General features: G+C 50.2%; 12 protein-coding genes across 12 annotated transcripts; 9 read left to right on the forward strand and 3 right to left on the reverse strand.

Moving 5' to 3' along the window:
- Positions 1-123: 123 nt before the first annotated feature.
- H6S33_010105 (uncharacterized protein) lies at positions 124-3681 on the reverse strand (the record flags this gene model as incomplete). Its single annotated transcript, XM_044841453.1, has 1 exon — positions 124-3681. One exon carries the CDS (start codon positions 3679-3681, stop codon positions 124-126), a length of 3558 nt encoding a protein of 1185 aa, XP_044697248.1.
- Positions 3682-3758: 77 nt separating this feature from the next.
- Positions 3759-5810, reverse strand: H6S33_010106 (uncharacterized protein; the record flags this gene model as incomplete). Its single annotated transcript, XM_044841454.1, has 1 exon — positions 3759-5810. The coding sequence occupies one exon, from the start codon at positions 5808-5810 to the stop codon at positions 3759-3761; it is 2052 nt and encodes a 683-aa protein (XP_044697249.1).
- A 998-nt stretch (positions 5811-6808) lies between these two features.
- Positions 6809-7565, reverse strand: H6S33_010107 (uncharacterized protein; the record flags this gene model as incomplete). Its single annotated transcript, XM_044841455.1, has 1 exon — positions 6809-7565. A coding segment is annotated over one exon (757 nt), but the record flags the coding sequence as incomplete, so codon positions are not given.
- A 1041-nt stretch (positions 7566-8606) lies between these two features.
- On the forward strand, positions 8607-9854 carry H6S33_010108 (uncharacterized protein; the record flags this gene model as incomplete). The annotated part of the gene is made up of 1 exon (XM_044841456.1): positions 8607-9854. The coding sequence occupies one exon, from the start codon at positions 8607-8609 to the stop codon at positions 9852-9854; it is 1248 nt and encodes a 415-aa protein (XP_044697251.1).
- Positions 9855-10269: 415 nt separating this feature from the next.
- Positions 10270-13044, forward strand: H6S33_010109 (uncharacterized protein; the record flags this gene model as incomplete). The annotated part of the gene is made up of 1 exon (XM_044841458.1): positions 10270-13044. The coding sequence occupies one exon, from the start codon at positions 10270-10272 to the stop codon at positions 13042-13044; it is 2775 nt and encodes a 924-aa protein (XP_044697252.1).
- Positions 13045-13656: 612 nt separating this feature from the next.
- On the forward strand, positions 13657-15224 carry H6S33_010110 (uncharacterized protein; the record flags this gene model as incomplete). Its single annotated transcript, XM_044841459.1, has 1 exon — positions 13657-15224. A coding segment is annotated over one exon (1568 nt), but the record flags the coding sequence as incomplete, so codon positions are not given.
- Positions 15225-15315: 91 nt separating this feature from the next.
- On the forward strand, positions 15316-16723 carry H6S33_010111 (uncharacterized protein; the record flags this gene model as incomplete). The annotated part of the gene is made up of 1 exon (XM_044841460.1): positions 15316-16723. A coding segment is annotated over one exon (1408 nt), but the record flags the coding sequence as incomplete, so codon positions are not given.
- Positions 16724-17693: 970 nt separating this feature from the next.
- H6S33_010112 (uncharacterized protein) lies at positions 17694-18326 on the forward strand (the record flags this gene model as incomplete). Its single annotated transcript, XM_044841461.1, has 1 exon — positions 17694-18326. A coding segment is annotated over one exon (633 nt), but the record flags the coding sequence as incomplete, so codon positions are not given.
- A 78-nt stretch (positions 18327-18404) lies between these two features.
- Positions 18405-19484, forward strand: H6S33_010113 (uncharacterized protein; the record flags this gene model as incomplete). The annotated part of the gene is made up of 1 exon (XM_044841462.1): positions 18405-19484. A coding segment is annotated over one exon (1080 nt), but the record flags the coding sequence as incomplete, so codon positions are not given.
- Positions 19485-21141: 1657 nt separating this feature from the next.
- Positions 21142-21900, forward strand: H6S33_010114 (uncharacterized protein; the record flags this gene model as incomplete). Its single annotated transcript, XM_044841463.1, has 1 exon — positions 21142-21900. The coding sequence occupies one exon, from the start codon at positions 21142-21144 to the stop codon at positions 21898-21900; it is 759 nt and encodes a 252-aa protein (XP_044697257.1).
- An 827-nt stretch (positions 21901-22727) lies between these two features.
- Positions 22728-24647, forward strand: H6S33_010115 (uncharacterized protein; the record flags this gene model as incomplete). The annotated part of the gene is made up of 1 exon (XM_044841464.1): positions 22728-24647. A coding segment is annotated over one exon (1920 nt), but the record flags the coding sequence as incomplete, so codon positions are not given.
- Positions 24648-24703: 56 nt separating this feature from the next.
- H6S33_010116 (uncharacterized protein) lies at positions 24704-24937 on the forward strand (the record flags this gene model as incomplete). The annotated part of the gene is made up of 1 exon (XM_044841465.1): positions 24704-24937. A coding segment is annotated over one exon (234 nt), but the record flags the coding sequence as incomplete, so codon positions are not given.
- Positions 24938-25189: the final 252 nt, after the last annotated feature.

The following is a 25189-nucleotide window of genomic DNA, read 5'->3' on the forward strand; positions in this document are numbered from 1 at the left end:
TACCCCCCTTCCAGGGTGTCACGTCTCGGGACATCTTCTGACAGACTATGGTTCCAGTAAACCTGCTCCACATATCACCCGCGGTGTCTGTGGAGGGGAAGGACTTAGCCCCGTAGGGTACCTCTATAGTCTCAGGCGTTGGTCCTTCACGGCCTTGGGGTTCCTTCGATGGAAGTCGCGGACAAGGTCAAGTACTTCCTCATCCATAGCGTCCATGACTTGATACGTACAGTCACTCATCGAATAGCCCCGCCATTTCACCAGGTATTCCACTAATCCTCTTCTGCTTTTCCGGCTCCCCACGATACTTTCCACTTCGTACAGCACCTCTCCTTCCTTATCGACCTCTTCGGGAGTTGGGGGACGTTGTTCTCGGCCTGGGATACTGCTCTGTCGATACCGTTCCAAGAGTTCAATATGGAACACATTATGGATTTTGACTTGTGGCGGCAGTTCCAATTCGCAGGCTCGTTTTCCCGCTAGTCGGATCATCTTGAACGGACCGAGTTTCTTATGATCGAGCTTTTTGGTGGAGCGACGTGTCTTGATATTGGCTGCATTGAGCATGACCATGTCGCCTATCTTAAAGTTCGGCGGTTCGTCCCTTTTCCGATCATAGTATTTCCCCATCTTTTCCCGGGTATCTATTAAACGAGCGAGAGCGGAGTCGTGAACTCCTCGGATGAAGTGAGCGTACAGGTCACTGGTTGGGTTGACCACTTCGGCTTCCGTCGGCCAGTTGGTTCTTGGGTTGTAACCGTAATTGGTATAGAACGGAGATTGACCCGTGGCGGAGGTAACCGAGTTGTTGTAAGCATACTCCGCCAACGGGAGTAGCTCTGCCCAATCATCTTGTTCGTAGTTGCAGAACGCTCGTAGATAATGCTCGAGGGTTTGATTCACCCGCTCTGTTTGCCCGTCGGTCTGAGGGTGGAAAGCCGTACTCATTCTTATCCTCACGTCCAATAATTCCATAAGGGATGCCCAGAAGCTTGAAGTAAACTTGGCGTCCCTGTCGGAAACTATATCGAGAGGCAGCCCATGGAGTCGCCAGATTTGACCGAGGAATATCTTTGCTAAATCCTGCGCGGTCGTTTCTGCTACTAGGGGGATGAAGTGCGACATCTTCGAGAACCTATCGACTACTACCCAGATTTGGTTGTATCCTTTTGATTCCGGTAACTGCACGACGAAGTCCATTGATATCGATTGCCAGACAGAATGTGGCGTAGACAGTGGTAGAAGCGCACCGTATTTCTTGTGGCGGCTGGGTTTGTTGCGCTGGCACTCGTCACATGACCGAACGTAATCATCAATCCACTCGTTCATTTTTGGCCAATAGAAGTTGCGCGTAATGAGTTCCAAAGTTTTGTCTTGTCCAAAGTGTTCTGCCACCTTCGAATCGTGTTCTGCCTGTGCGATTCGGATCTTGATGCGGTCATCTGCCGGAATGTAGAGTCGGTTCTTATAGAAGAGTAGCCCGTCTTTCTCAGCAATATCCTTTAGTTCCCCCAGCTTCTCTCCCTGCTCAACTCTCTCTTTCATTCCTACCCATGACGGGTCTCCCGATGCCGCTTGCCTGACATGATCCAGAAAATTCTTAGACCAGTCAATCACCCCCTTGGAGGCAAGCGACACCGCTGATACCACAAACTCTTCCTCCGCCAACTGTCCGGGCTTAAAGAACCTGTCTATGGGCTGTTTCCCAAGCGTGCCTCCCCCTTCAGGACGGTACTCCGGCCGTCGAGATAGTGCATCTGCCTTCCCATTTTTGGTTCCCGGGCGGTAAATAATCTTAAAGTCAAATTCCGCCAAAGACTCAGCCCACCTTGCCTGTCGTCGGTTAAGAACTTTAGTTGTAGAGAAGTACTCTAAGTTCTTGTGATCCGTATAGACAAGAACCGTTCGGCTAGGTCCCTCAAGGTAGTGACGCCATTGCTTAAAGGCTGACACAATTCCTAGCATCTCCTTATCCCAGACGTCGTAGTTGAGTTCCGCTGGGTTAAGCTTTCGAGAATAAAAGGCAACAGGGTGAGTCTTTCCGTCAATAACCTGGGATAGAATTGCGGCAATAGCAAAATCACTTGCGTCCGTTTCCACGATAGTCTGGCGATCTGGAGAGAAATGTACCAAGATCGGCGCAGACGTAAACAGGGTTTTAAGTTTTTCGAAGGCTGCTTGGGCCGTCATAGACCAGACAAAGTTCTTAGCATCACCCCTGAGACAATCGGTAATGGGTTTACAGACCCCGGAGAAATTGTGGATAAACCTTCTGTAGAAGTTGGCAAAGCCCATGAAGATCTGTACTTCCTTAACGCTGCGCGGGGCTTGCCAATTCGTAACAGACATGACCTTATCCAGTGCCATGGTGACGCCTGCTGGGGCAAGGATGTATCCAAGGAACTCGATTTCGGTGAGCTCGAAGAACGATTTCTTCGGGTTGGCGACCAGGTTGTATTCTTGTAGCCTGCTAAGTACTTTGCCGACCAGTTCCCTGTGTTCCACTCGAGACTTGCTATATATTAGGATATCATCAAGATATACTACTACCCCTTGATCCAAGAATTCCCTCAGCGCATCATTCATCATATTCTGGAAGGTCGCCGGCGCATTTGCCAGCCCAAAAGGCATGACGAGGTACTCAAAATGCCCGTACCGCGTACGGAATGCTGTCTTCCACTCGTCGCCGTTTTTGATCCTAATGAGGTTGTAACCTTCCTTCAGGTCAATCTTCGAGAAGATAACCGCGCCTGCCACTCGATCTCGTAGTTCGTCCATAAGTGGTAACGGATACCTGTTCTTAATGGACACGCGGTTAAGTCCACGGTAGTCAACGCAAAGTCGTAGACTACCGTCCTTCTTCTTCACAAATAGGATTGGGGCTCCTGCCGGGGATTTGCTTGGCCTAATCTTTCCCAGTCGCAACATTTTGTCCAGGTACTCCCGAAGCACCTTCAGCTCGACTTCGGATAGGGAGTAGACGGGTCCCCATGGTGGCTGTTTACCTGGTTCAAGATCTATCGCATGGTCGTAGGATCGATGCGGTGGTAGTTTGTCGGCTTCCGATGGTAGGAAGACTTTAAGGAACCCATGGAGCCAAGAGGGAAGAGTTTCGCGGAGGTTGACCGATTCATCTTCCAGAAGACAAATACTACCGATGAATTGGGTCTCCGGATCGTCTAGTATACCCTCGTCCATTTCTATTTGAGGTTCCTTGTCAGTGAAGCATCGACTCTTGCAATTTTCTCCATCGTAGGAAACTTCCCCATTTAGTCCTATAACCGGCTTATGTTCTTTCAACCACCAGTTCGGTAGTATTGCATCGATGCCAAGTGGGAGAGGGGCGATCTCGAATGACAACTGTGTTTGATGCCCCCTTGACATTATAATTAATGGTTGTGTAAAGGCGTGTCCCGTGCCCTTCATAACTTCTCCCGTAAATCCAAATACCCGGGCCGGGACGTCTCGTTTCACCTTCGGGACCTCAAAACTATCAACAAACACAGCAGACAAAACAGGACCAGTTGCACCAGTATCCAACAACACCTTACAAGGTAAACATTTTTCCGCAAAACAAAGGAACTGATTAACGATAGGTCGAGGACCATGAATAGGTTCCTCCAAAATTTTCTGTTTTTTCTCCGGTTGGGACGCTCTCCCTTCCTGCCTTTTTCTTTTCATATTTTTTTTGTTGTTTTCCGTCAGTGATAACATAGCAATCTGGGGATACTCCTGACCTGACTCATCAGAGTCCCCTTTTAAAAATCCTCATCGAAATCCATCTCAGATTCCGATCCGCGTTCTCGCACGAACGCTTGCCCACTGGTGTACTCCGCAGCAGCCGTCGCAGCCGGCTTCTTAGCACGGTGTCTCATTCGCTTTCTTTGAGGTTGGGGTTCCGGTGGTTCCATATCGTGGTCGCCATCGTCATCGCGGATACGCTTTCGGGAGAAGGAGGAGATAGATGCACTGCTATTAGCATCTGAACGACACCATTTCCAAAGATGACCCTTTCGGCCACATCGCACACAGGCTCCATCGGTCTTTCGCTGTTCTCGGACCGGCTGTGGAACTCCTTTGGTGGCTTCGTCGTAGTCGTGGTATATTGGCTTGTTCCCCGACTTGTTCTTGCTGGTGCTCTTCTTATCTTGCCCTTTTTCCTTCTCCTCGGTCTGAGCCCTTCCCTTGATCTTAAACCCCTTCTCCTTCTGCCGCGAGTTCCCACCATTATTCGATTCCCTTCCTCTCGACTCTGCTTTCCCCAACATCTTCATCTGTTCCTGATAAGATTCATGAGCCTTGCCGGCTCGTTCCAACTGTTGGATGTACTCGGAGTCGTCCTCGGTTGGATCGAAACGTGAGTGGCGCTCCCGGATTTCATTTGGTAGCCCTTGGAGCAGGGCGGCGCGATAGGATGCTCCTTTCATCTGAGCATGCTGGTTCATGATCTCCATTCTCGTCAGGTAGTCTCCGATGTTAGCAGAGTACTTAAACTGCTGCATCTTCATCGCGTTCTCCATAGCCTCTTGAGTGCTTAAGAAACGTTTCCTAATCTCCTGACGGAATCGAGTCCAAGTAGCGTAGTCCGCGGCTGCCGGTCCTAGCATCTTGGTCTCGATGTACTCCATAAACCATTCCTTTGCCAACCCACACGTATACGTTCCAGCGAACAGTACCTTGTTTCTGTCCGTTCGGAACTTCTTGGGCTTCTGCTCGAAGTAGATCTCGCATTCCATGAGCCAATGCCGCAGATTATGCTTCCTGGCATTATCGAACTCAAAGGGTATTTTGGCGAGCGAATCTACCATATCGTCATCTTCAGGCGGCGCCGAATTCCGGTTCCCGCCTCGGTTCCTTCTCCAATTCTTCCGACCGTACGACCATTCACTGTTATCGTCGTCATCGTCGTCGGAAGGTTCTGGGTCTCCCCCAACGTTTCCTCTTGGTGGGTTCTGGGGAGGTTGATTTCCACCGTTCCCGCCGACGGGGGCAGCTCCCACTGGTTTCTTACCACTATTTCCCTGCACTGGACCGGCATCCTCTGGTTGCCTGCCTCCATTTCCTCCTACGGGACCAGCATTTCCTCCTACTGGGCCAGCGTTTCCTCCTACTGGGCCAGCATTTTCGGGGTTCTTGCCATTACCAACAGGAACCGTTTGGGGTGCAGTAGGGTCCAGGGGAATGCTCACCATGGAAGGTGCTACCGACATATGTTGTCGTAGACGTTCCTCCATCTCGGCTATTCGTTGGTTTCTTACATCATCAGACTGCTTGAATTGTGCCAACAGTTCCCGCTGTTCCCTTTTTTCCTGCTCTCGCTCTTCTCTTGCAAGTCTCAGCTGCCGTTCCGCCTCCAACAGTTGGTTCTGGGTAATTCGATGGTTACGGTCCAGTACCTCGTGGTCGGCGGCTCGTGCTGCTTCGTGTTCTTGTTGGACATGGGAGACGAGCTCAAAGAGTGATTCGAGATGTTGCTTCTGGGCGATGGCTTCTTGCCGTACTTTCTTATCCAGAACCTGCCCACTCCCCTGCACTTGTTCCTGGAGGTTTTGTAGCTGCTGCCAAACGGCCTGTCCAGCTGCACCAAGATACCTCATTTGTGCCTCATGGGTATCCAAAAACTCCTGCATGGACCTCGTAAACTGGGCTTGAGCAGAGTTTCTCTTCGTCGACCTAGTGTGTGTAGAGGGTCCTCCCTGGAGTAGGGGATCTGGGCTAGCAGCCCTTGATATCACCATAGAATCTTCTCCTCCGGCCTCCTCAGTTACGGCCGAGGTATCTATGAAGTAATTGTCCCTTCGGCCAGCCATTGTGGTAAGGGATAATGATGATAGTTCTTCTTTTTTGAGGTGACTTCGTTACTCCAAGTGAACTTGTGAGTAACAATATACTGTGAGGGATGCGTACCAGACCACAAGAGTACACTACGCAGAGCTCAGAGTTCGGCTAACAGCTACAAAGGTAGAAGTCTCCAAGGTCTCTTCAGTCAACGTCGAGTATGATTCTCCTTGATCCGATACGGGCCCCGCGAGCTACGTTATCAACAAAGATTCACTAGAGTTAGCGTTTTGATGTTCGACCGTCTTCGACGTAATAGTTCAGGTAGAGTTCGAAGTCACGATAGAGTAGAGTAATTCCAAAGTATAGTCAAATAAAGTTGTAACTCGCGTATCAACGATTTATATTGTTAAGACTCTGATTTCGCCGATGATGGTTTGGCTAGTCAGTGAATGACACAGTATTTATATCCCTCGCTTATGTCTCGAGGACCCAGTCTACTAATAATACAGAATACACTCGGGGCATGCCCGAGACCCTGAAAAACAACCAAGAACATTTAACTCCTAAGTCCGTAACCCAAACTCCTAAATCCGCTGAAACCCCTCAACCTATTTATCCACTCTAATGCACGTTTCCCTGTCGATGTTTCTTCTCCATCGGCCGTCTGGTGGATAATCGTCAGCGTCGGCTATTCGGAGGTCTCGGGCGGCAAGGCTACCTACTCAGGCCTCTTCCCACATCGCTTTCCCACATAGCAGAGTCCTCTCATGCCCACAGGTACCGCCGATAGGTACTCGGTCGGCTGGCAGCTTGCGCCGATTCGCTCCGAGCGGTCCGATCTTCGATCCGATTGATTCCAGCTGTCCCTCATATATCCACCGGTACCAAAACACTCCCCTCCGGCGGTTTGACGCTCCGGGGGTTATTATTGGGGTCGAAAACGTGTTTTTTATGACTCTGGGTTTTTCAGTCGTAATTTGGTCGCACCACACTCCGCGAGTGTGGTCAAGAGTTGATATTAGCGTACAGAGGGTATTGGGGTATCTACTAGCCTTTCTCTCACTCCCGTAAATGCTTGGCATGCCCGTAACACCAGCATTTTCGGGTTTCTTGCCATTGCCAACAGGAACCGTTTGGGGTGCATTAGGGTCCAAGGGGATGCTCACCATGGAGGGTGCTACTGACATATGTTGTCGTAGTCGTTCCTCCATCTCGGCTATTCGTTGGTTTCTTACGTCATCGGACTGCTTGAATTGCTCCAACAGTTCCCGCTGTTCCCTTTTCTCCTGCTCTCGTTCTTCTCTTGCCACTCTCAGCTGTCGTTCCGCCTCCAGCAGTTGGTTCTGGGTAATCCGATGGTTACGGTCCAGAACCTCGTGGTCGGCGGCTCGTGCGGCTTCCTGTACTTGCCGAACATTTTCGACGAGCTCAAAGAGCGATTCGAGATGTTGCTTCTGGGCGATGGCTTCTTGCCGTACTTTCTTGTCCAGGACTTGCCAGCCCCCTTGCACTTGTTCCTGGAGGTTTTGTAGCTGCTGCCACATGGCCTGTCCAGCTGTACCAAGATACCTCATTTGTGCCTCATGGGTATCCAAAAACTCCTGCATATTCCTCGTAAACTGGGCTTGAGCAGAGCGTTTGCTTGATTGCCTAGTTTGTGTAGAGGGTCCTCCCTGGAGTAGGGGATCTGGGCTAGCAGCCCTTGATATTACCATAGAATCTTCCCCGGCCTCCTCAGTTACGGCCGAGTTATCTATGAAATAATTATCCCTTCGGGTAGTCATTGTGATAGGGATAATGATGATAGTTTCTTCTTTTTGAGGTGACTTCGTTACTCCAAGTGAACTTGTGAGTAACAATATACTGTGAGGGATGCGTACCAGATCACAAGAGTACACTTCGCAGAGCTCAGAGTTCGGCTAACAGCTACAAAGGTAGAAGTCTCCAAGGTCTCTTCAGTCAACGTCGAGTATAATTCTCCTTGATCCGATACGGGCCCCGCGAGCTACGTTATCAACAAAGATTCACTAGAGTTAGCGGATGGTATTCGACCGTCTTCGACGTAATAGTTCAGGTAGAGTGCGAAGTCACAATAGAGTAAAGTATTTCCAAAAGTATCGTCAAATAAAGTTGTAACTCGCGTATCAACGATTTATATTGTTAAGACTCTGATTTCGCCGATAATGGTTTGGCTAGTCAGTGAATGACACGGTATTTATATCCCTCACTTATGTCTCGAGGACCCAGTCTACTAATAATACAGAATACACTCGGGGCCTGCCCGAGACCCTGAAAAACAACCAAAAACATTTAACTCCTAAATCCGTAACCCAAACTCCTAAACCCGCTAAAACCCCTCAACCTATTTACCCACTCTAATGCAGGTTTCCCTGTCGATGTTTCCTCTCCATCGGCCGTCTGGTGGATAATCGTCAGCGCCGGCTACTTGTAGGTCTCGGACGACAAGGCTACCTACTCAGGCCTCTTCCCACATCGCTTTCCCAAATAGCAGAGTCCTCTCATGCCCATAGGTACCGCCGATAGGTACTCGGTCGGCTGGTAGCTTGCGCCGATTCGCTCCGAGTGGTCCGATCTTCGATCCGATTGCTTCCAGCTGTCCCTCATATATCCACCGGTACCAAAACACTCCCCTCCGGCGGTTTGACGCTCCGGGGGTTATTATTGGGGTCGAAAACGTGTTTTTTATGACTCCGTATTTTGGTCGTATTTTGGTCGCACCACACCCCGCGGGTGCGGTCCAGAGTTGACGTTAGCGTGCAGAGGGTATTGGGGTATCTACTAGCCTTTTCTCATAAATGCTTGGCATGCCCGTAACACAACCGCAACAACCGCAGCAACCGCAACAACCGCAACAACAGCAACAACAGCAACAACAGCGAAAACCACAACAACCGCAAGGACAGAGAATGCCCCCTCCAGCGGTCCCACAAACAGTTCCCCAAGCAGCGCCACAGGCAGCTCCTCAGGCCCCCCCACCCGCACCCCCCCAACAAGCCCCACCTCGTGGATGGAAGGCAGGCACCTGGGCCGCCGTGGCCTCGGCACCCGGTCCTGCCCAAGGAAACTTCCAGGTCATCGAGAGGAAAAAGAATTCCGCAAAGCCAAAAGCGGACCCCCTCTTCAAACCAGAGTACACAAAAATCAACAGGGAGATCATTGTTGAAACTACTGCCCCATCCGACGTTAACCCCTCCGAGATCAGGACCCTCGTTAAAGCAAGAATTCAGGACGAGTCCTGCCATTTCATCTCGGCAAGAAGAACGCCCAAGGACAACTTCATCCTGGAAACAAAATTCGTCACCCCTGCAACAAAGGCAATGGAATATGCCAAAGAAATTGAGGAGGCCCTCCTCACCCTACAGGTACCGGTCGCTGTCATCCGCGCAAACTCAAAATGGTCAAAGTTTCTCCTCCATGGAATCCCTACAACGGTCGGGGAGGGCATTGAGGCGGGACAATTGGTAGCATCCGAAATCAGAAGCAACTATGGAGAGAACTTCCAACTTGCCCAGGTTCCCCGCTGGATCTCCAGGGCAGAAACTCGAATGGAAAAAACCCACTCATCAATGGTCATCGCGCTCCCAGGACAAATTACAATGGAAACACTAGGAGTTAAATTTCTATCTCTCTTCAACCGAAGCTGCCACATCGAGGCCTTCCTCCCGACCTTCCCAGACACCCAGTGTGCGAAGTGCCTCGAATACGGCCACCGCCAGGAGAAATGCAAAAACAATGGAAGATGCGGTCACTGTGCCGGAGATCATCTCACCAGCTTCCACCCATGCAATCAATGCCAGGGAGGATATAGATGCACCCACACCCCAATCAGATGTCTGAACTGTAAAGGAATCCATAAGGCCTCCGACCCAGCATGCCCCGAAAGAGTTAAACGCCGATTCCTCAATAAAGGAAAGGAAAACGCCCCACCCGCTCAAGACCCACCGGCCGCACCCGTCCAAGAGTTGCTTCCAATAGTCCAAGTACCAGCCACCGCCCTAGTTGGAGCCACACCCGTTCCCGAAGACGACCAACCCATGACAAATAATGCTTAGGCCTCGAACAACCGCGCTCGCACACCAACTTAACTGTGCACGGAGCGAACTAATCACCAAGGCGGCGGTGGAAGAAGCAGAAACAGACTCGAGCATTTATTTCCTACTATTACAAGAACCATGGACCTCAACAGAGGGATATCCACCAGAATCAAATCTTTTTTACCTTTTTACAGCCAGCAATATCAATACGAAATGCGCAACATATGTCCGCAAACATGCCAACCTCAAACCAAAACACCACTACACACACGATAATTTCATAGTATCGATTACGGTAGAAATCCAGAACAAGAAAACCCAAATCCTAAACATATACTCCCCAGGCCGAAGTGGCCCCTTCGCTCAAATAGCAAGTACAATCCAAACCCTTGATAACTGTCTAGTAATGGGAGACTTCAACTGCCACCATTAAATGTGGTACGGAGTAAATGCACATGAATATAGAAACAACATCCGGGCAGACCGCGTCAACGGCGCACGGTTAAAACGATGGATAACCCGACAGAAACTGACCCTCCTGAACGAACCAGGCATCTTTACGCACTTCCCCAGAGACAGAGGGAAAAGGCCCACGACCATCGACCTTGCATTTGTAAAAGGCCCAACACTTGACCACAACCTACGATGGAGCACTGAACCCTATGGAGCGGGCTCAGACCACGGGAGAACCTCCGTCCACCTACACCTGGAAAAACCACCTTTCGTACCAAGACGAATGTGGCGACAAACAGACTGGAAGCTATTGGAGAACCACATGTCAAACATTTCCATCCCTGCAGAGGCATGGGAAACCAAGGAACATACGGAACAAACTGTCGATTTCTTCCTAGAACTGGTCAGGTCAACAGTCAGCATAGTAACACCACTCTCGAAGGAGGGGGTAAGAGCCAACTCCTGGTGGTCAGATGAGATGAAACAAATGAAGGCAAGGGTAAACGCAGCAGAAAGGAAGGCGAGAAATACAAGGAAACCCAATCACGTGGAGGAACACCGGAAGGCTTGCAGAGAATGGACAGTCATGATCCGGAAAGCAAAAGCGGACCAGCGGGAAAAGACGATGAACGAGGCGAAAGGTAGTGAAGTCTGGAGAGTCCTAAGTGCAGGAAGGAGACGAGACACAATCATACCAACCATACAAGGTGAAGAAACGTTTGCGGGGAAGTGCCAAGCTCTAAGAGCCCAACTTTTCCCCTCGAAACGGACGTCCCCCGACCATCCCCCCTTGAACATTAGACCCCCCTCTTTTGACCTTAGCAACACCTTCGACACAGTCACCCCCGAAGAACTTAACAAAGCAATCGACTCCTGTCCAGCGCACTCGGTGACCGGCCCGGATGGCATCCCTTATACCTTTATTAAAGCAATAGTCAAAGCAAACACAACTCTAATCCAAGACATGTTCTCCGCTATGCTCCGGCACGGTGTACACCCATTGGAATGGAAAATAGCTAAGTGTATCCCAATCCCTAAACCCGGTAAAGCAAATTATCATGAAGCAAAAGCCTACCGGCCCATTTCCCTTCTACAATGCTTCAGCAAAATCCTGGAGAAGATAGTGGCCCAAAGACTCTGCACCGCTGGAGAAATCCTAGGCACACTCTCAGCAAACCAATTCGGAGGAAGACCAACCATCTCGGCAATCGACGCCCTCCTGAGAACCTTGACACCAATACAACAAAACCTACTACTGAAAAACAGCACCGGAATCGCCCGGCGAGATAGACCAGCGATCCTAACCAACGACATCCAAGGAGCATTCAATTGTGTCGATCACCTACTCCTCGCGGAAATCATGCACCAACAAAAATTCCCCACCTATCTGACAGAATGGTGCAAGGAATTCAACACCGGCAGAAAACTACAGTTCCAATTCAACCATGAGCTAGAGGAACCACAGCCCTATGATTCTGGAGTGCCGCAAGGTAGCCCCATGTCTCCGGTACTATTCATGATCTATGCCGGAGTAATTCTAGACCCAACTAGCAGCCCGAAAGAGATGGACACAACTTATATACATGACGATGCGCTGGTGCAAATATCCAAAACACCAGGCTTTACAATTAAGAGAATGGAGGAACGAATGAGAGAAAGACTAATTAAAGCTGAGCCACTCCAAATCAAATACGACCCGGATAAATCCGATCTGATCTTCTTCCGGCCCACCACATCATCCACACAACAACCACGACTTCCAGTCAAAGTCAACAACATCAATATATATCCCAAAGAGAGGCTGAAATACGTAGGAGTCTGGATAGATCCGACCCTCTCCTTCCGGCCCCATATCGAAGCAGAAATCGCAAAAGGCCTAAAAGCCCTCCACCAAATCCGAAACACCGCCCGCCTGCCAGGGATAACAGTCAAGACAGTTCATCACCTAATAACACAAGGCTTCCTTCCAAGCCTGCTCTACGGATCTGAGGCTTGGTGGACTGGCGCAGACCATATCATTAGATCGCTCGAACCACTATACAATGAAGCTGCCCGGATCATCACGGGCCTACCTCGATGGACCAAGAGAGCTAAACTCCTCCGAGAAGCAGGCCTACCCCCCCTAGAACACCTCCTAACTTATCGCTCAAGAAAGTACGGAACCAGAATACTCTGCACCGAGGCAACCCACCCCAACAATGAATCCCTGATCGAGCTCCTCCCATACAGAGAAGCAAACATCAAAGGGACAGGCCTACACCGAATCGCCTCCCTCCTACTCCCATATCAAACCCCCGGAAATGCGAGAGACAAGTGGAATCAAAACAAACTACTACGCGACCACCTGTTGGAAGAATGGAATACACAACCAATACCGGACTACTATCACCGGGGGGATTTCCGCCCCCCTTCCAAGATTGCGAAACTCACCCTAACGGAAGCAAAAAAAGTTTTTCGAATCCGGTGCCAAACTACCCGAATCGATAAACACGCGGTACACACAGAACCCGAACCATGCCAGTGTGGTATGGAAAACTCAGCGAAACATACACTTATGGAATGCCCAGCGTGGGCTCGAATCCGCGCCCCCCTGATAGAGAAGATCCCCGGAGCGATGACCTGGGAAAACTGGATGTTTACAAACCTGAAAACGGACCTTATCTTACAATTTGCAAAAAATTCTCAACTCTCGAAGTGGTACGAGTCGGCGGAAGCGGAGGTGGACCTAGAAGAGGGGATGGAAGGAAATGATTAGGGACGGGATTAGGAAGGGTGGTTTCCTTTTTACCTTTTTAACTTTGGTTTTACTTTGTTTTGATGGATCCAGCGCCCGAGTTCGCTGAGATATGTTATTTTTCCTTGTTGTTGGGTTGTTTCTGGTTGAGCGTTGTTCTAGAAATTCCTTACTTTTGTTTGTGTTCGTTCGTGTTCGCTTCTGCTCTTGTTGGCGTGTCTGTTTGTGTTTGTTGTTTTCTTTACTTTCCTTTTCTTTTCCTTCGTTCTTTTTGTTCGGTTTGTGTTTTAGGCGGTTGGGTCGGCGTGCGATAAGTCTTGTACTTCAAAGCAATATAAGTTTCTTCTTCTTCTTCTGTATTCTCCTTGCTCGCTAAGGCTCGCAAAACTTCCTGACAATAAACCTCGCTTCAAAAACATTTTATTTTTTATTCCTCTCGGTTTACCCTGGGATATACCAGGCTGAGCCACTTCGCCCCCGATCGCACGGTCGCGTTTTGTTGTTCCAAGCGAAAGAAACCTACGAAAACTGGCTTCTAGCGAAGAATTCTCCAGCCTTGACCTCCCGAAAGGAAGGAAAAGAAACCTATCTGAAACATCACTCTACGCCGCCAGAAGAACTGGACATTCAGTTATGTCGCAGCAAGCTTCGCTCCAGTCCTTCTTCACCCAGTCTTCCCAGCAAGGGACAGCTCCCCCACAGAATAGGAACACCCAGGACCCCAACCCAACCCCATCCGGAACTCAGGAACAGGAGTTTTCCTCGACCTTTGCAAAAGAATCTGACTACAACGACCCCTACCAACCGAGCATCGACTATCTCTACCCGAGTACTGTCCCCCAAACCACTCACACCCAGACAGACTTAAACTACATTACCTGGGCCATCAGAGATGCTACCAGCCGGATCTGCCCACCCTCCGACAGGATTGAATACCTCGAAGAGCAATCGATTACTCTCCGGAGAACAGTGGACACACTGAAACATCAAATCGAGGCGCAGACAAACATGATCACCAATATGCATTCGGCGATTCATGCCCTCCTCAACAAACAACCACAACCGCACCAACCGCAGCAACCGCAACAACCGCAACAACACCAACAACAGCAACAACAGCGAAAACCACAACAACCGCAGGGACAGAGAATGCCCCCTCCAGCGGCCCCCCAAACAGTTCCCCAAGCAGCGCCACAGGCACCTCCTCAGGCCCCCCCACCCGCACCCCTCCAACAAGCCCCACCCCGTGGATGGAAGGCAGGCACCTGGGCCGCCGTGGCCTCGGCACCCGGTCCTGCTCAAGGAAATTTCCAGGTTGTCGAGAGAAGAAAGAAGTCCGCAAAGCCAAAAGCGGACCCCCTCTTCAAAGCAGAGTACACCAAAATCAACAGGGAGATCATTGTTGAAACTACTGCCCCATCCGACGTCAACCCCTCCGAGATCAGGACCCTCGTCAATGCAAGAATCCAAGACGAGTCCTGCCATTTCATCTCAGCAAGAAGAACACCCAAGGACAACTTCATCTTGGAAACAAATTTCGTTACCCCTGCAACAAAGGCAATGGAATATGCCAAAGAAATTGAGGAGGCTCTCCTCACCCTACAGGTACCGGTCGCCGTCATCCGCGCAAACTCTAAATGGTCAAAGTTTCTCCTCCATGGAATCCCCACAACCGTCGGGGAGGGCATCGAGGCAGGACAATTGGTAGCATCCGAAATCAGAAGCAACTATGGAGAGAACTTCCAACTTGCTCAGGTTCCCCGCTGGATCTCCAGAGCAGAGACTCGAATGGAGAAAACCCACTCATCAATGGTCATCGCGCTCCCAGGACAAATTACAATGGAAACACTAGGAGTGAAATTCCTATCTCTCTTCAACCGAAGCTGCCATATCGAGGCCTTCCTCCCAACCTTCCCGGACACCCAGTGTGCGAAGTGCCTCGAATACGGCCACCGCCAGGAGAAATGCAAAAACAATGGAAGATGCGGTCACTGTGCCGGAGATCATCTCACCAGCTTCCACCCATGCAATCAATGCCAGGGAGGATATAGATGCACCCACACCCCAATCAGATGCCTGAACTGTAAAGGAGCTCATAAGGCCACTGACCCAGCATGCCCCGAGAGGGCCAAACGCCGATTCCTCAAAGGGAAGGAAAATGCCCCACCCGCTCAAGACCTACCGGCCGCACCCGTCCAAGAGTTGCTTCCAATAGTTCAGGTACCAGCCACCGCCCCGGTCGGAGCCACACCCGTTCCCGAAGACGACCAACACATGACAAATAATGCTTAGGCCCCGAACCACCGCGCTTGCACACCAACTCAATTGTGCACGGAGCGAACTTATTACCAAGGCGGCGGTAGAAGAAGCGGAAATAGACTCTAGTATTTATTTCCTATTATTACAAGAACCATGGACCTCAGCAGAGGGATACCCACCAGAATCAAATCTCTTTTATATTTTTACAGCCAGCAACACCAATACAAAATGCGCAACATATGTCCGCAAACATGCCAACCTCAAACCAAAACACCACTACACATACGATAATTTCATAGTATCGATCACGGTAGAAATCCAGAACAAGAAAACCCAAATCCTAAATATATACTCCCCAGGCCGAAGTGGCCCCTTTGCCCAAATAGCAAAAACAATCCAAACCCTGGACAACTGTCTAGTAATGGGAGACTTCAACTGCCATCATCAAATGTGGTACGGAGTAACATCACATGAATACAGGAACAACATCCGAGCAGACCGCGCCAACGGTGCACGGCTAAGACAATGGATAACCCGACAGAAACTGACCCTCCTGAATGAACCAGGCATCTTTACGCACTTCCCCAGAGACAGAGGGAAAAGGCCTACAATCATCGACCTTACATTTGTAAAAGGCCCAATTCTCGACCACAACCTACGATGGAGCACTGAACCCTATGGAGCGGGCTCAGACCACGGGAGAACCTCCGTTCACTTACACTTGGAAAAACCACCATTCGTACCAAGACGGATGTGGCGACAAACAGACTGGAAGCTATTGGAGAACCACATGTCAAACATTTCCCTCCCTGCAGAGGCATGGGAAACCAAGGAACATACGGAACAAACTGTCGACTTTTTCCTAGAACTGGTCAGGGCAACGATCAGTATAGTAACACCACTCTCGAAGGAAGGAGTAAGAGCCAACTCCTGGTGGTCAGAGGAAATGAAACAAATGAAGGCAAGGGTAAACGCGGCAGAAAGGAAGGCGAGAAATACAAAGAAACCCAACCAAGTGGAGGAGCACCGGAAAGCATGCAGAGAATGGACAGTCATGATCCGGAAAGCAAAAGCGGACCAGCGGGAAAAGACGATGAACGAGGCGAAAGGTAGTGAGGTCTGGAGAATCCTAAATGCAGGAAGGAGAAGAGACACAATCATACCAACAATACAAGGTGAAGAAACGTTTGCGGGGAAGTGTCAAGCTCTAAGAGCCCAACTTTTCCCCTCAAAACGGACGTCCCCCGACCACCCCCCCCTAAACATTAGGCCCCCCTCTTTTGACCTTAGCAACACCTTCGACATAGTCACCCCCGAAGAACTTAATAAAGCAATCGACTCCTGTCCAGTGCACTCGGCGACCGGCCCGGACGGCATCCCCTATACCTTTATTAAAGCAATAGTGAGAGCAAACTGTTACGGGCATGCCAAGCATTTATGAGAAAAGGCTAGTAGCTACCCCAATACCCTCTGCACGCTAACGTCAACTCTGGACCGCACCCGTGGGGTGTGGTGCGACCAATATACGACCAAAACACGGAGTCATAAAAAACACGTTTTCGACCCCAATAATAACCCCCGGAGCGTCAAACCGCCGGAGGGGAGTGCTTTGGTACCGGTGGATATATGAGGGACAGCTGGAAGCAATCGGATCGAAGATCGGATCACTCGGAGCGAATCGGCGCAAGCTACCAGCCGACCGAGTACCTATCGGCGGTACCTATGGGCATGAGAGGACTCTGCTATGTGGGAAAGCGATGTGGGAAGAGGCCTGAGTAGGTAGCCTTGTCGTCTGAGACCTACGAGTAGCCGACGCTGACGATTATCCACCAGATGGCCGATGGAGAGGAAACATCGACAGGGAAACGTGCATTAGAGTGGGTAAATAGGTTGAGGGGTTTCAGCGGGTTTAGGAGTTTGGGTTACGGATTTAGGAGTTAAATGTTCTTGGTTGTTTTTCAGGGTCTCGGGCAGGCCCCGAGTGTATTCTGTATTATTAGTAGACTGGGTCCTCGAGACATAAGCGAGGGATATAAATACCGTGTCATTCACTGACTAGCCAAAACCATCATCGGCGAAATCAGAGTCTTAACAATATAAATCGTTGATACGCGAGTTACAACTTTATTTGACGATACTTTTGGAAATACTTTATTCTTTTGTGACTTCGCACTCTACCTGAACTATTACGTCGAGGACGGTCGAATACCATCCGCTAACTCTAGTGAATCTTTGTTGACAACGTAGCTCGCGGGGCCCGTATCGGATCAAGGAGAATTATACTCGACGTTGACTGAAGAGACCTTGGAGACTTCTACCTTTGTAGCTGTTAGCCGAACTCTGAGCTCTGCGTAGTGTACTCTTGTGATCTGGTACGCATCCCTCACACAAACACAACTCTGATTGAAAACATGTTCTCCGCCATGCTCCGGCACGGAGTACACCCAGTGGAATGGAAAATAGCTAAGTTTATCCCGATCCCGAAACCCGGCAAAGCAAACTATCATGAAGCAAAAGCCTATCGGCCCATCTCCCTTCTACAATGCTTCAGCAAAATCCTGGAGAAGATAGTGGCTCAGAGACTCTGCACCGCTGGAGAAATCCTAGGCACACTCTCAGCGAATCAATTTGGAGGAAGACCAACCATCTCGGCAATCGACGCCCTCCTGAGAACCTTAACATCAATACAACAAAACTTACTACTGAAAAACAGTACCGGAATCGCTCGGCGAGACAGACCAGCGATCCTAACCAATGATATCCAAGGAGCATTTAACTGCGTCGACCACCTACTCCTCGCGGAAATCATGCACCAACAAAAATTCCCTACCTACCTAACAGAATGGTGCAAGGAATTCAATACCGGCAGAAAACTACAGTTCCAATTTAACCATGAGCTAGAGGAACCACAGCCCTACGATTCTGGAGTGCCGCAAGGTAGCCCCATGTCCCCGGTACTATTCATGATCTATGCTGGAGTAATCCTGGACCCAACAAGCAGCCCGAAAGAGATGGACACCACATATATCGATGACGATGCGCTGGTGCAAATATCCAAAACACCAGGCTTCACAATCAAGTGAATGGAGGAACGAATGAGAGAGAGACTAATAAAAGCTGAGCCACTCCAAATTAAATACGACCCGGATAAATCCGACCTGATCTTCTTCCGGCCTACCACATTACCCACACAACAACCACGACTTCCGGTCAAAATTAACAATACCAATATACACCCCAAGGAGAGGCTGAAATATGTAGGAGTCTGGATAGATCCGACCCTCTCCTTCCGGCCCCACATCGAAGCAGCGATCGCAAAAGGCCTCAAAGCCCTCCACCAGATTCGATACACCGCCCGCCTGCCAGGGATAACAGTCAAGACAGTTCATCACCTAATAACACAAGGCTTCCTACCAAGCCTGCTCTACGGATCTGAGGCTTGGTGGACTGGCGCAGACCACGTCATTAGATCGCTCGAACCACTATACAACGAAGCTGCCCGGATTATCACGGGCCTACCTCGATGGACCAAGAGAGCTAAACTCCTCCGAGAAGCAGGCCTACCCCCCCTAGAACACCTCCTAACTTATCGCTCAAGAAAGTACGGAACCAGAATACTCTGCACCGAGGCAACCCACCCCAACAATGAATCCCTGATCGAGCTCCTCCCATACAGAGAAGCAAACATCAAAGGGACAGGCCTACACCGAATCGCCTCCCTCCTACTCCCATATCAAACCCCCGGAAATGCGAGAGACAAGTGGAATCAAAACAAACTACTACGCGACCACCTGTTGGAAGAATGGAACACACAATCAATACCGAACTACCACCATCGGGGGGAATTCCGCCCCCCTCCCAAGATAGCGAAACTCACCCTTACGGAAGTAAAAAAAGTATTTCGAATCCGGTGTCAAACCACCCGAATTGACAAACACGCAGTACATACAGACCCCGAGCCATGCCAGTGTGGTATGGAAAACTCAGCGAAACATATACTTATGGAATGCCCAGCCTGGGCTCGAATCCGCACCCCTCTGATAGAGAAGATCCCCGGAGCGATGACCTGGGAAAACTGGATGTTTACAAACCTGAGAACGGACCTCATCCTACAATTTGCAAAACAATCTCAACTCTCGAAATGGTATGAGTCGGCGGAGGCGGAGGCGGACCTGGAAGAGGGGATGGAAGAAAATGATTAGGGACGGGACTAGGAAGGGCAGGTTCCTTTTACTCTTTAAATTTTGTTTTTACCTTTTGTTTTGATAGATCCAGCGCTCGAGTCCGCTGAGATATGTTATTTCTCCTTGTCGTTGGGTTTTCTGGTTGAGTGTCGTTCTGGAATTTCCTTGTTATTGTCTGTGTTTGTTTGTGTTCGCTTTGTTGTTGTTTGTTTGCGTTTGCGTTTTTTGTTTTTTTCTTTTCTTTCTTTTGTTCGGTTCGTGTTTTAGGCGGTTGGGTCGGCGTGCGATAAGTCTTGTACTTCAAAGCAATATAAGTTTCTTCTTCTTCTTCTGTATTCTACTCGCTCGCCTCTGGCTCGCGATAGGATTTCTTTCCCCCCGAGATGGAGTTATACTGATTCTCGAATTGCTTCGGTCCCTGAACTTCCCTCGCTCGACACCCCCCTTCTTTGTTCGTTCGGTGCCCTCACGGGTCGCGTCCACCGTTCACCCCTCGCCAAAATAACGGCTACTTTCGAAAGCCGTCTTCGCCCCTCCTTATTTTCACTCATCGCACGAGTGATCCCACACGTCGGGTACGCACCCTGTCAGTAATCTCCAGTCAGCGAGAACCTACTGCCAAAGCGCTCGACAGCCCGCGAAGTTAGCGACCTCTCGGTCGCGAAACTATCGTCAAATTTTTATCCGAGGTCCCGTGACCTTACCCCTCTCTATCGGCCTTAACCAGGCAACCCATTCTTAACCGAGGCGGCCCGTTCCCCTCACCCCAACCCAACCGGTCTCTGAGACCACCCCTCAACACAATACGGTCGGCACTTTCGATTGCGACCCCCATACATACTGAGCCTTCGGCTCACCCCTTTTGCATGTCCCCTCCAGAGGACACCACTTTAACTACGACTCGGGCACAGTCTTTAGCCGTTGCTCCAGGGACCGACGACCCCACCCATTCTTATCTGACCTATTGGTCACCACTCCTCAATTCCTCGCTGCCTAACAACCAGATGCCCGAGGACCCATACTCGATCTACCCCCCCTCGCTTTCACACCTGACGCTGTTGCGGTTGGCCTTTCCTGCCTTCGTGCACGTGGTTTCCCAGTCCTGTTAAGGTTCGTCCACAGATATGACACCGGGAACGTTGGTAATGATACCGTTTCGGTTGAACACCATGTATAGGATTGTGCTCGCTAATGTAGTTGACGGAGAAGTTTGGGGTTTTATTCTTACTACGGGGAGGTTTCTTTGTTGTCGCTTAGATTCTGCTTACCTGTACCACTTGTTATTTGCGCCCTCTTCGTGCTCTGTTTTTGTTTTATTATGTACGCAGTTCTTGTAGCTGCGGTAGTTAGTGTTTGTACTTCGTTTTTGCTTTCGGGTTAGTCGGTGGAGGTTGTAGTCGGGTAGTTAGGTGTGCGATAAGCTTCGGCTTCTATGCAATATAACATTCTCTCTCTCTCTCTGTATTTATTGCACCAATACTACTTTTGTTCTACGCTACGTCATAGGGCTCGTCTTGGATCTTGGATCAGGATTGAACCACCTCATAGTCCATAGTTACGAATATCCTCTACTACGTTCTTGCCTCGGTTGTATTCCTTGGCACTATAGTCTCTCGTCCATAGACCCACGTTATAAACCCAGACCCAACTACAGGAGGCGGAGCGACAACTGAGGATGGTGAGAGAAGAGCGGGAGCAGGAAAAAGGGGAGCAACGAGCTTTGTTTGCGCAATTCAAGCGGTCCGATGAGGAAAGAAACCAACGGATAGCCGAGATGGAGGAACTACTGCGACAACATCTGTCAGTAGCACCTTCCGTGGCTAGTGCTCCTTTAGACCCTGATGCACCCCGAACGGTTCCTGTTGGCAATGGCAAGAACCCCCAAAATGCTGGCCCCCAAACATCAGGGAACGGCAAGCAACCAGAAGGAGCTGGCCCAGTTGGAGGAAACGGAGGCAAGCAACCGGAGGATGCCAGCCCAGTGCAGGGAAATAGTGGCAGAAGACCGGTAGGAGCTGCTCCAGTAGGAGGGAATGGTGGAAATCTACCTCCCCGAAACCCACCAAGAGGAAACCTTGGGGGAGACCCAGAACCTTCCGACGATGATGATGACGATAACAGCGAATGGTCGCATGGTCGGAAGAATTGGAGAATGAACCGAGGCGGGAACCGGAATTCGGCGCCGCCTGAAGACGAGGATATGGTAGATTCGCTCGCCAAAATACCCTTTGAGTTCGATAATGCCAGGAAGCATAACCTGCGGCATTGGCTCATGGAGTGTGAGATCTACTTCGAGCAGAAGCCAAAGAAGTTCCGAACGGACAGAAACAAGGTACTGTTCGCTGGAACATATACGTGTGGGTTGGCAAAGGAATGGTTCATGGAGTATATCGAGACCAAAATGTTGGGCCCGGCCGGTGCAGACTACGTGTAACGGAGCCATTTCAACTGTCTGGTGTATGAGTACACACAGGGCCCGGTTACATGCTGAGAGTTATTGTTAGAAGCCAGTTGCACGGTGATATGCAAGTACCGGCAGTGTGGTTAGCTACCAGCTGTTAGAGTAACTACATTCCGGGCGCTAGGAAGAGGATCTATTCATGGGAGCAATGACTGACGAGTCTATGCCTCGCCAGTGACTAGAAGACCGGCCAGAGTGAAGCTCTGATTGACCGGTGATCCTCTGTATCCTCGGTGCATTGTAAGTCTGCCGAAGGGCAGGGACTATGCTAGGGAAGTCTACAATAAGCGAAAGCTCTACAGCAATGATTAAGCTTACACCTGAGCGGCAGCTCATTCATGCAGGTCCTCAGTTGTGTGGCAACCAAGGCTGCAGGTGTTACAAAGGCTTTGACTAAGGGTGGTTGCCTTGGGTATCGGAAACACCTGCTGACGCTTAGAGAAAAGCGGGGTAGCGGTGGTATTGTTTCCGGTACTGAGGGAAGGCCCACCGGAACTTAGTAAAGGAGTTAGGAGCAGAGAACAGAGGCCTTCGGAGTATAAGTACTCAGGTTCATTCCCGCCCTTCAGTCCTATTCTCTCCAGTCTTCATCAGAAAGAAAAACCAAGTTCTTATCGGTAGCAGAGCCCTTAAAGATTATTGAGTTCTAGCGATAGTATCTTTGAATAATCTGCAACCTGATTGTCTATCTTGCACGGCCGTCTCTATTCTATCTTATTCTATTTCTCTTAGAAGAGACCCCCGTTACAGATAATCTTTAAGGCTCAAATCACCTTCAGATTATTCTTCCTCTATACAAAATGTCCGCCCTCTCGGCTCCAGATGCACTCCTTCAGATTGAATGGCAGCCGGTGCCCCTCCAACTGGATGCCACCGGGCAGACACAGCTTGTCAAAAAACCCAGGACCGCTCTACAGACCTACATTCCTGGCTGTGAGCCTGCCTGGCAGGATACCGATGAGATCTCCGTCCAACAGTTCTTCACAGAGCTCCAGACCTACCTCCAACACAGCCTGCAGAATCAGTTGACCCGGGGCAGTCAGGCCCTACTCATTGTACAAGAGCGCCAGGCAGCACAGAATGCTCTGATGGCAGAGGCTCTTGAGTACATGAGGAGGGAGGTCAACTCTGTTCAGGAAGAACTTCGGAAGTATGTGGAGAGGGATGAGCTGAATGCCGATGCCATGGAGATTGAGTGGACAAACCCGGCTACTCCACCAGACTTTGTTGCCGAGATACAGAGAGCCCTTGATGAAGGAAGACTGGTGGTGGGTAGACCAGCAACTCCGGCACCAAATCCAGGCTCTAGGTCCTCGTCCAGGGCAGCCACCAGAACAATGCAGCGGAAGACCAGTCCCTTCGCAGCATTTCCGGTCCGATCCACTAGGAGAGTTATCCCTATTGTGCAGCCAGCGGTGGGGGCTTCACCCTTACCACCTAGCCGCTTCGGTGGAACACACCCACTCCTTGGAGGAGCTGACCGATCCTTTGACTATGAAGGAGAGTTCTTCTCAGGTACCGGCCGAGGACCTCCCAGTCCGCTAGCCAGGAACCCGGGAAGGTTCACCATGTCTGGGGCCGCTCAACCAGCAGCAACCTCACCACTGGCCAGCAATCCGGCACCAGTAGCACCTGTGGCCTCTTCTGCTGCGGCCACCGCTCCCCCTCCAGCCAATGCACAGGGTGGAAGCGGTGGAAGCCAGAACCCTCCAGCCAATGCACAGGGTGGAAGTGGTGGAAATCAGAACCCTCCACCTCCCGTGGCCCGCGCCCCCGCTCCTGGGGATTCAGACAGTTCTGACAGCTCAGACTCGGAACCAGAAGGTGGTAACAGGAGAGGATGGCGGAGATACCTTAAGAAGAAGTTGGAGAAGCAACAGAAGAATCTGTTGGCAATGATGTCCCAGCAGTATCAACCTCCGGCTACCTCCCACCCTTCTACTTCCACCAGAGCCCGGGAACCAAAGGCACCACCACCATCAAAGTTCCAAGGCAAGGCGGAGCAAGTGGAAACCTTCATCCGGCAATGTGAGAATGTGTTCTCCATTGAGAGCCTGTCATTTACCTCTGAGGAGATTAAGATCCGATATGCAGGCAACTTGATGGAAGGGGAGGCAGCGATCCGATGGTATGAGGCATACCACAATTCAATTGATCAAGCCTCCGCCAACCGCCTTGCTGGAATACCGGTGCAGTTGGATCAGAGATGGAAGCGCTGGGATTCCTTCGTGGATGCTTTTAGAGCTGCCTTCGGTGAAGCCATCTCTAGAGATGATGCTGTAGCCCAATGGAATACCCTCACCCACACAGCTCGAGGAGGAATAGACCTCTTCCTGAATACTATTATTCAGCTGATGTGGAAGACTGGCTATGAGGGTCAGTTGGTGGATGATAAGATCCATAACTCCCTCCTCCCGGACCTAGGCATGAGTTGGGCTCTTTTCAACCCCAAGCCAAAGTCCTTGATGGAGCGGATAGCTGCTCTAAGAGAGTTAGGGCATACCCATGAGAGGTACCAAGGGATGGCAGCTGAGAAAGCGCACCCTCGGACCAAGAAAGATCCTCCCGCTCAGAAGGACCAGCAGCCTAAGAGGAAAAGAGAAGCTGCGAGCTCCTCCGGACCTCAGAAGACTGCAGGACCTAAAGACAAAGCGGTGGAACTGAAGGGTATCCCGGGGGATATTCTAGAAGAAAGAAGGAAAGCAGAAGTATGCTTGAAGGTATGACCTTCCGGTACTCCCTATTGGTAGAGTGCATAGACTGACTTGTGCAATAGTGCGGCAAGTCCAGACACAAATGGACCGATTGTTGGTCCAAGGAACCTACTGTTGTCCGAGTGGCAGCAGTGAGAGTACAAAAACGGAAAAGAGGGAATGGCAAATCCAACTCTCAGAAGAAGGCTAAAGTGGCTGCTGTAGTAGCAGAAGATCCACTTGTTGTACTCCCGGAGGTTACAGAAGATTTTGTTTTTCAGCCTGAGCAAGACTCGGACAATGAAATCATCTGGTAGAAAAAGTGTCTGTTTTAGTCTATGTTTACTAGTTTTCTTTTATATGGGTTTTTGGTTTCTATGTTTCTCTTGAATAAATTATGATTGTGTTTCCGCCTATTTGATTGCTCCAAGCACTCTGAGGATGGGTTTAAGACCCGAAACAGCTGGTCTGTCAGTGCTCTACCAAAGTTACATTTTGCTACCAAGACACTTCCAAACCGCTGCTAAAAAAGACCACTACACAATATATCTGCTATATTACCGCTTGGG

The sequence above is a fragment of the Morchella sextelata genome (genome assembly GCF_020137385.1).
Source record: "Morchella sextelata strain SCLS chromosome Unknown scls_4, whole genome shotgun sequence".
Taxonomy (NCBI): domain Eukaryota; kingdom Fungi; phylum Ascomycota; class Pezizomycetes; order Pezizales; family Morchellaceae; genus Morchella; species Morchella sextelata.